Here is a 14365-nt window from a genome sequence, read left to right as displayed (position 1 = left end):
AGCTTGTGAGATTTGTGGTAATTAAAAAATGATATAATTTACAATATAATCTATAAAACTGCACTCACACATTAAAACAATTTTAAAGGCAATTTTATAATTAACTTGGTAATTTTAGCTCAAAACTATTGCCAAATCAGCCCCAATTAAGTTTTTCAGGCAGGAGCGCTATAATCGCCCACAACACTCGCTATATAAGTTTCCTATCTATACGTATAAATGTCTATGACTTGCCCTATCGAACTAATTGTACTTGGGGTTAGGTGATTCTTTTGTAGCGAGAAATTATGGTGTCTGAAACAGTTTTGTTGAGGATATGCCGGAATGGTGCTGCAAAAGTAAGTATTTTGGAATTTGTTAAATGTATATATTTACGTGTTGCTTACTATTACACTAGTTCTCCATTTTTCAGGCAAGAAATTTTCACAGCACTGCAGTTACTACGCAGGCTCAAGAAAGAGTAAAAAAGTTCGCCATATACAGATGGAATCCTGACAAGCCCGATGAGAAGCCTCAGATGCAGGAATATGGTGTTGATTTAAATAAGTGAGTTATAGGAAGTGATGTTATGCAATATTATAGAGTTCCTACGTTACGTATTTATAAATATTTTTGTAAGTGGTTGTTAACTTAATGTCAGTACGAATGTTGCGTTATGTAATATCCGATTCAGTAATGGAGACAAAAAATGGAAGTGAATGGGGTTCGAGAGTTTGAGAACCAAAAATTCTATTTTTGAGAAATTTATAATGTAGCTTGATCATCTTGCATTACAGCGTTTTTAATTTTTCTCTGTGCGCTAAGAATCTCGATAATCGAGAATGCCAAGAGTAAATTTCGGTAATATTCTTGCAGCGCAGATTTTATTACGTCGGTTTGTTGGGTTAGTATAGCTACATACAAAATACTGAAATTATGTGAACGGTTAATTAGGTTAGGATAGCTACATTTAAAATTGGTAATTCATAAGAAAATATTAAAAATATTTTACAGTTTTTTTTAATGTAGCTGTACTAACCCAAACAACTGTCCACAATTGTTTTGAAGTATTTTTTAATGTAGCTAACCTAATGTAATTGACCATTATCACGATTTAACTTAAGTTCTCCTAATCAGATCTACACAGATCCACACTGGAAAACAAGAAATAGAGGTGGCCGCATCAAGGCGCACATATTGTGGTGTAAGCTATGAACTATGATTTCTCACAAATCGGTAGGAATTCAGATAAGCTAAGGGTAAATACAGGAACGTCTCTAGTGTTATAAAAAGTATTACTTCACTGAAAAGTTTGGTGGCCGGGGCTGTACTTGGTGTGCACATGTCAGCATGGTGGCTCAGACTGTACGTGATGTGCACACAGCATGGTGGCCGGGGCTATACATGGTGCAGGCCAATCAGTCTATGAAGTTATCCTGGAATACATTTTGTAAACTTGAATAGTCATAACAAGCTATATTAGCTAAAAAGTTGTGTCTTTGAAATTGCAAAGCATTTGATGTTGTCTATGTTACTTGACTTTTGTAGGGTTTCATAATTAGACAAACTTGCTTGCAATGCCTAACAAATAAGTTGTAAGAAGGAAAAATTTAAACCCTAGTATCATGGTATTGAAACCTAACACCTGACAGTAAGTGCAGCATATTCATAAGCCATCACTTCGTGCTACAGTTCATAGATACATAAATACATACATATGCTTATTTATATTTACCTTAAATCATTAGAATATGATTCTCTTTGTTGACGTATGTTAAACTTATGGAAATTTTTTCATTTAATCCAATGATAAAATAATTTTTAATCTCATGTCAAAGTTGCTTCATTACTGTAGCTGAGCAATCAGCTTACGTCTATTTTATTATAACTGTGGTCTGTGTTGTAGACACAAGGCTAAAACTCTACATAACATTTTTTTTCTGACTAGATGCGGTCCTATGGTACTTGATGCGTTGATCAAAATCAAGAATGAGGTGGATCCGACATTGACTTTCAGGCGCTCATGTCGCGAAGGCATTTGTGGATCGTGTGCAATGAATATTGGAGGTGTGAACACGCTGGCGTGTATCAGGTAAGGAAGTCCAGACCATTGGTTCCGTAGTCACAGTACAAAAGTTTTTTTTTCGATTTTGCTAATCACTATGTCAGTATGTACGTTTGACATTGTTGATTCTTTGTACTCTGCATAAGCATACGAACTGACAAAATTATATATAGTCCTACCCAGTTTGTATTCTCCCATTTTTTTGAGAATGCTCAGATGTAGGGGTTTCCCAAAAAAGCAATAATCTCAACCAGAATTTGGTAATGATGGAGGGGGGGGGGAACAAAAATAAAAAAAAATAATTCAGCAAATGTTCCTGCCTTTTCACACTGCTTTGATTTCCAGAATTGGTATCATCAAAATTATGAACAGAAGATGTAAGATCTTGCTGTCCTCAATTATACATCCAATGATCTCTGTTTTTATTGGCTGGTTCTCCAGCTGGATCTTCTTCACTTGCTTCACTTTCCGAGTGCGAACTAGGAAAAGTCTGCTGTCAGCTGGAGCGAGGCGTGGATGAATGAGGCTGCGACGAATGACTTGACTTGGCTGATTCTCAACCATATCTGTGCCAGAAGTACTGCTAATATCTAAATTACTTTCGGTAAATATTTACAATCGCGGTAGATGCCAAAAAAAATGCTAAAAATCTGAAAATACTTTTATTCTGTGCCCTTTCACTTCCTCTTTTGAAAACAACCGGAGGAGGTAAGAAATTCCAAATACTTTAGGAGATATCGAATTTTTTAATTTCATCATATGTAGAGTCGCGGTATATGCCAAAAAAATGCTAAACATCTGAAAATACCTTTATCATATGCTCTTCAACTTCCTCTTTTCATTAAAAGCGGCGGAGATAAGAAATTCCAAATACTTTAGGAGATATCGAATTTTTAAATTTCAGCACAAAACCAGCGCATTCCTGTGGCGTGCGTGCACCATTGTTTCTTGTTTACGTACGAGAACGAGTATCTATTTTTTTATTGGATAATGATGTCACGTGATTGTTCGTGATAGGCCAGAATTCAAATGAACTAATACGTGATTATTTAGTTCAATTATTGTTTAAAACGGTGTTTAATTACTGCCTCCAACTTACGTGAGTTTTTAACGTTTCTAATTTTAAAGTCTTATTTGTTATTTTGATATTGTTGCGCAAGTAATAAGTAACAAAAAAAATTACGTGAGTTGTTACTGTACATCCTTTGTTACGGGTTTGTTAGGTAAGGTCAGTTACATTATAAATAATTTAAAACTAAAGAATAATTAAAATTAATTCACATTATTTTTAATATCACCTTAGTTTGAAAGTATTTATAATGTAACTGACCTGACCTAATCGACCATTTTAGTTTACTGTTCACCCTCTGTCCGGGTTTGTTTGGTCAGGTCAGTTACATTATAAATATTTTAAAACTAAACAGCCATTAAAATTAATTCACAAAATAATTTTTAATGTCGGCTTAGTTTGAAAGTATTAATAATGTAACTGACCTGACCTAATCAACCATTTTATTAATTACGCATTCACGATTCACGTATTCACGAACACGGCAAAATAACAAAAATGGCGCCGCTCGAATGGTTCCACAGGTCTTGTGTTGCAAAATTAAAAAATTTGATATCTCCTAAAGTATTTGGAATTTCTTATCTCCGCCGCTTTTAATGAAAAGAGGAAGTTGAAAAGCATATGATAAAGGTATTTTAGGATTTTTTACATTTTTTTTTGGCATCTACCGCGACTCTACATATCATGAAATTAAAAAATTAAATATCTCCTAAAGTATTTGGAATTTCTTATCTCCGCCGGTTGATTTGAAAAGAGGAAGTGAAAGTGCATAGAATAAAAGTATTTTCGGATTTTTAGCATTATTTTTGGCATCTACCGCGATTGTAAATATTTACCTTACTTTCTTGCAACATTGCCAATAATTCCTCAATAGTGTATGTTTTTCATGCCTTGGCAGAATTAAGTTTACTGTCGATCGGTTTAAAAATAACGTGCAAAACTAAAACATATAAAATATATTTCAAGCCACAGTAAGAAATATTAGAAAAAAAAAATCTATAAAGAGCAATTCATAGATGTTGCAAATAAAAACTCGTGTTTATTCAGTCGCAACACATCTTATAAGACTTTAGGTAGAATTTCAACAAAGTAAATGGTAAAATAATGCAAAAACTACAGTAGGCTAGATACCAATATATGCCAACTAATTTTGTAGGGAGATGTACAACATAATGGCTTTGATTGAAAAAGTTAAAAAAATATTAACTATCGTTTGTAGTCACGCTTACGAATGTGTGACTGAATAAAGCACATACTACTGGCGATAAAAACACTACATACTACTGGTGAGAAACACCAACACACACTATGATTGATGAAAAACATTACTGTAGTTCTGAATCAGCTGCTAGATTGTGTTAGCTTCCAAACAAATTAATTAGTCTGTAGCAGTGAATGCGAAAAATGCCCATGCAGATATATTTGAATCACCCTAAAGTGAAAGGGACTAAGTCAATTTTTATGAGTTCTTCAGGAGAGACTTAAAAATATGTTTTAAATCACACAGACATTAAGTATATAAATAATACATGGAGTTATATATTTCTGTACAAAATATATTTTCATTTCTTTGCAGTAAATAAAAACGGGGAAATTGATTCTAAAATATTAATAAACAGAAAAATGCACAATTTTTTACTTATTCTCCTCAGGGTGATTACCTAATTAGTCTATCACATGAGCCTTGTGATAAAAGTTTGATGAATATATTTGACTTTAGCACTGGGTGTGCATAAATCATGAACAAATATTTTTGCTCATAGCAGTTGAATGGTCAAGGTAGGTTATAAGTAAAACACTGACATTGATGGAATACTTGATAATATAACTATCGTAGTTAATTGTTACTGGGAATGTTTCAGTTTGACTTTTATTTTTTTCATAACGTGAAGTTTTATTTAGCACAGTTTAATTTAATGCGACCCTTGCCTCCTAAATTCGGATGATAAAAAAAATGTAGCGGTTGTGTTGATGGTACACGTTGTTGCAGCAAGATAGACTCGAACGTGTCGAAGGCGACCAAGATCTACCCCCTGCCCCACATGTACGTGGTGAAGGACCTGGTGCCGGACATGACCAACTTCTACAACCAGTACCGCGCCATCCAGCCATGGCTGCAGCGCCGCGAGGAGCCGGCCAGCGGCCAGCAGCAGTACCTGCAGTCCGTCGACGACCGCAAGAAGCTGGTGAGGTTGGCCGGCCTGTTTGTCAGCCAGGGCCGTGCATTTGCTACGGCCTGGGCTCCCGACTCTTTAACTGTGGGGAACGAGAACCGTGAGTGTTGAACGGGAAGGGAAACGGCTATGAACTTTCTGCAATTTATTTTCATTACCTAATATGTTTGTGTCCTAGGTGATGTCAGGTTTCCGGGGGGGGGGGGGGGGGGGTTTGTAGCTCCACCACTCTCGTCTTTGTGGCTGTGAAAGGTGGGAAGTGAGACGAGTCTCTTTTAAGAGGTTAACCACCAAACGCAATAATAGCTGGATTCGAGAGTCAGTGAGCAGTTGTTATTGAACGTCAAGTTTCTGAATGATACTGTACAGAGTCTACGGACACAAAAAAAACCGTTAGAGAGATGATCCATTTCTGACCCTAGTGGGGAAAAGACCTTATTAAAGACTAGTTTCGCCACCCATTGAAATTTTCAAAATGTAGACATTCCTAACCATCTCCGAACTAATGCTTTTGTTTTATCATATTCTGTCTCATTTATAGGGTTAACAATATTTGTTTCTCCAGCTTAATTTCTTGCTGTGGTATTATCTGAATGTTAAAAATTTTTAGTGGGTATTCTAGGCCTTTAAATAAAATTTTTATCAGTTTACACTTACACTTGACAAAAAGATTAATAGTTCAACACAGTTTACAATTTTAACTATATTTGATCAAACAATCTAATTCTAACCATACTAAGCCAATTGTATGTTAGCACCGTCAAAAACATAACTTTCATTTCATCTAGCCAGCACTAAATTTGAAATAGTCAAATTCTTACATTAAAAAACAGACAAATAAAATCTTGTGTGGGGTGCAAGTGAGTTCTGGTCAAAGAAATTACATTACATAGCACTCTCTCCTTGTATTTATTTATTAATTATGTTGTACGATTTAATAATGTGGGGTGAATTGGGTTCGTAATTGATAGCCCAATTATGTTTTCCAATTACAGTTTTATTGGTTACTAATATTTACTTTACTAATAAAAAATTGTACATAAAAATGTCCGATCACTAATCACTGGCACTTAAGAAATGTTTACTCTCAAGTCACTAAATGTCTTGTCAAGTTCCGCAGTCCGCACTCCTCACTGGAGCTAGGCTCGACAATGGTCCGCCACATTACCTTGTGCCTGTCCACACACACAGTCTCACGCCACTCAGTCGCTGCACTTTCACGATTCAGTCAAATTCTGCGTCACGCCACTCTCAGAGAAACTTTAAACATCAGAGTCCTGCTCAACTCCTGTTTTCTGCGTAGCATTTAAAAATTCTCAGCGCTGGGATCGCGCGTCCTCTCAGTCACTATGGAGTGGGGCCTAGTTGCGCATGTAATCCAAATTTGTGCGCTACTGTGTGACGCTGCGTTACATATGGATTGTTTGCACGGTTTGGGTAGTTGTCTGCACTCTGGATGTGTAATTACACATGATGTGCAAAGTAGTTCGGTGATGTCCCACGGGATGTCTCTGCTGGTTTATGTGCGCGCGCCAATTTAGTGCTCGAGAAGAGAGCAGGGATTTTGTTCCCGGGGTTGGTATCGATTGGCAGGGATTTTTTGGTTCAGGTTTGCACCTAGTGTGGTGTTCTGTTAGAATTTGTTAAGAGACGTGAGAGGGAGACAATGTTGAAACACGAAACATGTTGGAAGTTGTGTGGGCCTAAATTGTATTTTTAGCAATTTTTTTATTGTTACCTGAAATGGCTAGGACAAAGTTTTGTTTGTACTGCAAGAAACGTTGTATGGGAGGCCGAGACACGATGGCGAATTCGTACCTTCTGCTTCATTGATGATATGACATGGTGCTGTAGTTAAGTTTTTGCCATTTAGTGATTTAAGCTGCTGTCCCTTAAGAATGATATATTTCTTTTGACTTCACTTTATGACAAGCCGGAGTGTCAGTAACTTTTATTTGCACTACAAATTCTGCCATGGAAATTTTTATTGGATAATAAGAGGCTATTGAGACCCTGTCTTAAAATAGTGTTGATATGGTTAAAGATGATTTGTAGGTACCAAATATTAGTAATGAAAATAAATGGTGTTTAAGTCTACGAACTAATAAGGATAAGGTTTACTGTACGTCATTAATTTCAGGAAGAAATCCTAGATTTGTGAGAGCCCACAATATTATTTGTTTGCTTAAAATATATTCTTTATACGAGTCTGGCCACATATGTATATACGACCTAATAATGTGTGGAAGTCGGTCAAATTCCTGAACAGTTAAAAGTAATTTTTTTTAACATAGAAATCTTATGATAGTACTATTAGGATTATAATAAATTTTAACATTATTTCATTTTGGGCCAACATAGTGCATTTAGTGCTAAGGCAGTTCATATTGGAATTTGTAATGCATGTTGGATTTGTAAATGAGAATATAACTGAGCTGCAAGTGTGTATAAAAGTTTGTTCCTGAGGTTCACCTTATATTTCTGTATATTTTGTTTAATACATGGGCAGACAAAGTATTTTATATTTTTTGTTGGCCATGGTATTAGCAATTATTAATTGTGATGCATGATAATGTAACATTCGTCTGCATTTACAGTAGACAAAACGTGGTCTCATATTATTATTATGTATTAATTATAAATTATCAGTAAATGTATTTTGTAGTTGTTGAATATGTTGAGGTTTCAATTTGTAATAATTGTATCATGGCACAATCTATTTTGCTACGAGGGTGTGTACTCAAGCGGTGAGCTAAGGCTTCTGGAAAAGACGGCAGATTGCTCTGTTGAGCATGCAGTTGGTGTGGCCTGTGCTATGGCTAGTCAGCCCCTGCCCTATTTTTGTTATTGTTAATGAGTAGTGTGAGATTTTCTTTCTTTTTTTTTTTTGTTTGTTTTTCAAATGTGCTGTGATTTTTTTTAATTGGCGCTGTTACAAATAAGTGGCGGTATTTATACATCTAGTCTGTTTTGTTCATTATGAGCATGTGTTGTATCTTTGTAGTTGATTTTTTTTTTATACTTTAAACAGCACATTAATTCTATCTTGCCTCAACCTGGTTTTTTACATCTTGACTACCTCAGCCCTTTAATCCCCCTGCGGTGAGTTGAAAGCAAGGTGGTGACAACTGTTCATACCAGGGTTTGCATTCCCAGACATTTTCCTTGGTAAAAAATTCCTGCTTTTGCATTCTCTGGCAATAAGATTTATGCCCAGCACATACACACGTATACAATGTGTGTGTGATTCCACTTGAGACGCCACGGGATGTACTTGGCTTGAAATGCGTTTTGGAGGAGCCTGAAGCGAGCGTGCGTGTGTGCGGTGGTTGTTTCAGGATGGGCTGTACGAGTGTATCTTGTGTGCGTGCTGCAGCACGTCCTGCCCCTCCTACTGGTGGAACGGGGACAAGTACCTGGGCCCGGCCGTGCTCATGCAGGTGAGGGAACGCCAGGCGAGACCGCGTCACCGATCCCCTGAGGGGCAGAGTGTAATTTATTGATTCAAATTTGGGCGTGAGAGGTTTCTGCCGTTTTTTTTTCAGTATCCCCCCCACACTTCAATTTTTTGTTCAAGACACTCAATGAATATTGAAAAATAAAAAAAATCTATCTAATTTAAGAAATTTTGTACTGTATTTCTTGCGAGTGAAAATTTACTTTAATGTGTAATTTATAGGCCTGTGGGAATATCAGTTTTCTAGTTAGATTCGAATACGAATACCAAATTATTTGCGAATACGAATATCGAATTTGAATAGTAAGAATGATAGAATCCAAAAAAAAAATTTTATTCCACATGTAACAACTTCTGGAAATTAACAAATATAAAGTTAAATATATAGTGCCGCTAACACAAAACTATACTAATATAGGTTTAGATATGTGGAGTAATATATAATTATACGTAGGTAAGTAAGAAAGAGAGAGAAAAAGTTTAACTGTAATACAGTAGAACCTCGATGATACGTTCCCGTTTCATACATTTTCCTGTGTCATACGCCGATTAATTTTGGTCCCGCCGAAAGTACTATAATTACAATGGTTTACTTTCCCGGAACATACACTTATAAAATCATTAATTTCCTGTTTCATACGTTTTTACGAAGCGAAAAAGTCCTACAATTCACAAATTTTTTTGTTATATTCCTCCTGACAAAATACATTTTAATGCATTTATTTTGAAAAACGTTCATTGTTTACCTTTGCAAACGTAGAAAAATAACTTTATCGCACCATAGATATGGATAGTATCAGGAAGACTGTGCACTTCGCTAGTAGCATCTATGGCCAGCACCAAGCGAGACTAGTGGCGCGAATGATATTGAAATGATATTAAGCAATATGGTAATTTAGGATGTAGCACAGGAAATTAATGGAGGTGGATAGTCAACTATTAAAGACGGACAAATGCAGCCTGTGCTGTGGTTTGGTAAATTACCGGAAGAACTAAGCACCGTAAAGTAATTAACACGTTCACTTGTGTTACTCTCGTAAACAATCATTTGTAAGTGATGGTTTTCAGCAAAAGAGGGATATGTCTTGGAATGATGGCATCTTGGATCAGAGTCTAATGGTATTGCACAACAAAGCAAAAAAAGAAAAGTAAAACTATTTTACGTGTAGTGTGACACTGGAAAGTTATGTTTCGATCCCACCACAAAGGGGCTGTTACTGTCTCGCAGGCCTACAGGTGGATCATAGACTCGAGGGATGAAGCGACTGAGAAGAGGCTGGACAAGCTGCGCGACCCGTTCTCGGTGTACCGCTGCCACACCATCATGAACTGCACCCGCACCTGCCCCAAGGTCAGTCCCCAGCGAGGTCCCAGTATAGCACTCTGACGATCTGAGTACGAATTGCTCTGCAGAAACTGCAACATACCATGTTTTTTTCATAATTGTAACACATTTTAGATTTTATACTAAAATAAAGTTTTAAAAGTAGGGGTGCGATTTTTATGCGAAAAAAGCTTTTGTTGTTCGGTGAAGTTATTCATAAAAACAAAACCTATTCATGGAAATTACCTTTATTTAAAAATTAGCGTCTACTAAAGCACGCCAAACAATTCAAATTGATAAGTCCTGCAAAAAAAAATTTTTGTTCAAAAATAGGAAAACTAAAACCGTAACCTGAATATGAGCCGGAACTAACGCTTAACTATCGTCGTAGTATACGCTTACCACAAAGGAGTGCGGGCCATAAAATGTAGTTAACTCGGCACTAGACAAGCTAGTGCTTTGCCTGCAGTTGGCGAGCTTTGTATATCAGACTACGTGTGCGCGCTCTATACCAGAATAAACATTACCAAACATGAATGATGCCAACTAGCGCTGGCTACATTTTTATAAGCGGCACGCACACAACAAATAAAGGTTATAACGTTTGAAAACGTCTTTAAAAAAAAGTACACATCAACTTCGTATTTCTGTGAATTAAGTAAGGAAGCTGTAATATCTGAATGAATATTAGGTTTCAACAAAAAAGTTTTAGTAATTCTGAAACTTTTCCCGAATTTTGAGATCCTGCACAGCCCTACTTTTAACCTATTTTATGCTAGTCAAAAGTCTGTATATTATATTTAAAAAAAATGACCTGCGGTTTGTTAACAACTGTTTACAGAATTAATTGCAACTGAATAGGAGTAAAAAATAAAATGTTAAGTTGTCAACACAGTTATCATAGCCAAAGAGATATCCAAAATACATAGTGCAAATCCAACTCTGAATAACAGTAGCAAAGGGGGTTGCATGTTTAAAAGCAAGCAATATCGTAATGGTTGGGGGACGGATAGAGATGGATTGTAAAATTACAACCTGTGATTTAAGTTGCAAGTTTCTAAAAATCAGTTCTGTGATCACACAAATCTGCAATTTATTTCACAAAGTATTTGTGATCAGAGTTGCAATATCATTGGTCGCAGTCTTGTGTACGATGTAACTAGCGCTCCAGCCGATGTGGCAAATATAGTTCGGAAACTGCGATTGCTCTCAAACCACCAATAGTAATGCAGGCAGCATGATATCCCTTGAAACTGTGATTGTTCCCAAACAAACAATAGCAGCGTGTAGAGATGTCTCGTAAAATCACAATCTGTGATAGTGAGCAGTTGCTTGAATAGCACCCCAATTGATATGGAAACAGGGATCGCTCTTATACCACAAATGACAAGACCACTTTCACTGTTCGTAAACTACCGATAGCTGCACACCTTCTTTTCTTTTACTGTCTTGGGATATTTTTTTTTACTTCATGAATACATCGAAGTGCTTTATAGAAGATCTAAACTCCAATAAGTTCTTCTTCACTGGCCGATAGAGTGCAGCTCTTGTTCCCCCTGCAATAAATACAAACTTATGGTCTCTAATGAATAAGGTTTTTTATTTATAATTTACCATTGTAGTTATTTTTGCTCGAGCAATTCTTTAGCATTTATAATTATAACTGTTGTCGTAAAGAAGGAAAAAGACATGCTATTTCCGACATCTCATATTAACATTTTCTCAAAATGATAATTCTTGTAGGCAAAATCTATTTAATTTTTAAATTTACTAGTAACATATGTTATTGCTTTTCGATAGTGATTTTCTTAAACACACACAGCATATTTCTTCAATATTTAACTAACATGTTTTTGTTTTGATATTGAATATTATTACAAACTTTCGTTTTGCAGCTTATTTGGTTCACATTGGTTACTATCAATTAATTAAATATTGTCTTTATGTGTACATGTTTTGAACCTTCGTACTCACAATTTTAAAGTTACATCATTAGCACTTGCAACTTGCTCAATTGTTACTTCCACTGTAAGAGCAGACAAGAAGTGCATGCCATGGACTGTGATCGGGTCACAGCTAAAAATTACAGGTATTTAAAAGGAGCAATTACTGTGATCAAAATATATCGGTTCGTATGATATCTACTGACGGCTGCACGCAGACATGCCGGCACCACGGAACCGCTATCTACTTGAAGTACAGCCCTCGCCAAGAGACATGCGGCCGCAGCACAACATGATTCAAAACAATTTCTGTCGATTTCGTTCAAATTTTCAACTTAAAAACTTATTACATGGTTCTGTGAAAAAGGGGTTGCAACAACGGGGTTTTTAACCATATCTCAATATGTAAATATTAAGTTACTTAAAAAATTAATTTAAAAACTATAGCCGAGTGGTTGGGAATGACTGCGGCACAGTAACTTTGCAGGGTTTCATTTCCTTTCCAGGCATGTGTTCCTTAATGAATGTCGCTTGTTTTAACATTTCATGCCACTCGTTAAATTTATGCCCCACAAAAAGCTCTACATATGCTGAATTGTCTGCAGATTGGTTACTATCATATTTGTTTAAACTTCTTTATAAACATGGTTAAAAATTGACTTTGATATTGATTTGATGATACCAGTAAAATAAAAAAATATAATTGAGTTTTTGGTTTACGTGTTTAAATGTTATATCAAATGTAACCTACAAAACATTTTTCAACGTGGTGGCGATCAAATGTAACCTACAAAACATTTTTCAACGTGGTGGCGTGTTTTCTAACTGGAAGTATGTTAGAAGTACACAGATTTGTTTAATTGTGTACTTGAATAGCCTACTTAACTTACAGTTTGGACAACCCTTTATCACATATTTGTTTCCTCCCTTATATATGAGGTCACAATTGGTTCACACTTGACTAGTTATATAAATACAATGATTTTGGTGACAATGGAAAAAAAAGGGGGTGACAGTTAAAACTGTACAGAGTATCGTCAAATCTGTGAAATAAGTAAATTAATATTTTAGTGTTCAATACAATTTGAAGGAAATGGAAGAATTTTTTTAGTAGTATAAATTATTTCATACAAGGAATGTTGATTTTGTTTTATATCAATTTTGAGCATAAAATGACTGAAAATATTGAATACATTGATAAGTTCTTCAAATAAGCTGCAGTTTAACTGAACTGGTTTGTTTGCTATCTTACCTTCACAAACATGACTATGAGTGATTGACTATGTTGCACGATTTTCAAAACTTGTCTCCTGATATGAGAGATTATACAAAAAAAAGTTTACTAATGTATTTTATGGTGCTTGTGTATGATACCAATTGATGAATGTTGAAGCTCTGCTCTGTGATTTTGTGGGTAGTAATTTGGTGGCTTAATACAACCACCTTTTTTTCCACATACTAATATTTTGACATTTGGTTCATTTAATCATTCACCTAGCACAGGGGTCGGCAACCTGCGGCTCGCGAGCCACATGCGGCTCTTTGGATGTGAAGCTGCGGCTCTTTAGTTCCGTTCCAGAAATACTGCATAACCAGGTCATTTATACAGAAAATACTTTTTTTATTACAAACCAGTAGTAAGTCTGGTTTTTTTTCCACGCTTGTTATATTTTACTAAACAAAATGTCATCAAGCAGTTAAATTATCCATTTAAAGCTATCCATCCGCCCGAGTACTTACGGGCCCACCCAACAGATAGGCTTATATATGAATAAATTTTTCTTATGAATAAATAGATTAGTTTTTTATCAAAAAACTTTATTTATGCAAGTAGGTACTATTTATTGTAGGCAATAAAAAAATTTGTGGCTCTTTAAAAAACATTGAAATTTTGTAAATTTTAATTTTTGGCTCTTCCGACTCAAAAGGTTGCCGACCCCTGACCTAGCAGACAAATTTATTTTGTGACCATTTATAAAAATGTATGCATTCAACATCAGCTACTAACATACTATTGGTTATGTCAGCAAATACATTTACAGTACTGTTTAATTTATTTTGGCATGAAAAGTAAGAAATATCTTTAATTTTATTTTTATAAGATATATAAGGTTATTGAAAAAAAAAAAAAAAACTAAATGTTTTCATCAGTCACACAATACCCGACTCTCTCAAGTTTAAACATCTGAAACTTTGCGTTTCCTAGAACTGCTTTCTTGTGCCTGAATAATGTATGCTGGCTCGGACGAAATGGGCCAGCAAGTTCTGGCAACAAGCAGTATGTCTCAGTCACTCGTGGAAAAAGCTATATCCATGCCAAACTTTGTATTTCCAGGGAAAAATTTTAAATTTCT

The 14365-nt window shown here is 35.6% G+C and overlaps 1 protein-coding gene across 1 annotated transcript in view; it reads left to right on the top strand.

The window, feature by feature from the left end:
- Nucleotides 1-211: 211 nt before the first annotated feature.
- The window catches only part of LOC134536963 (succinate dehydrogenase [ubiquinone] iron-sulfur subunit, mitochondrial), a 15547-nt gene continuing 1393 nt past the window's right edge, over nucleotides 212-14365 (top strand). Inside the window, exons 1-6 of the mRNA XM_063377076.1 lie at nucleotides 212-338; nucleotides 413-546; nucleotides 1928-2071; nucleotides 5104-5299; nucleotides 8626-8727; nucleotides 9973-10095. Of these exons, the coding sequence (XP_063233146.1) occupies nucleotides 288-338; nucleotides 413-546; nucleotides 1928-2071; nucleotides 5104-5299; nucleotides 8626-8727; nucleotides 9973-10095 (750 nt within the window). The 5' untranslated portion in view covers nucleotides 212-287. The remainder of the gene's footprint in view (nucleotides 339-412; nucleotides 547-1927; nucleotides 2072-5103; nucleotides 5300-8625; nucleotides 8728-9972; nucleotides 10096-14365) is intronic.

Source organism: Bacillus rossius, chromosome 11 (assembly GCF_032445375.1).
Source record: "Bacillus rossius redtenbacheri isolate Brsri chromosome 11, Brsri_v3, whole genome shotgun sequence".
NCBI classification, from domain to species: domain Eukaryota; kingdom Metazoa; phylum Arthropoda; class Insecta; order Phasmatodea; family Bacillidae; genus Bacillus; species Bacillus rossius.
This window is presented reverse-complemented; position numbering and strand designations above follow the sequence as displayed.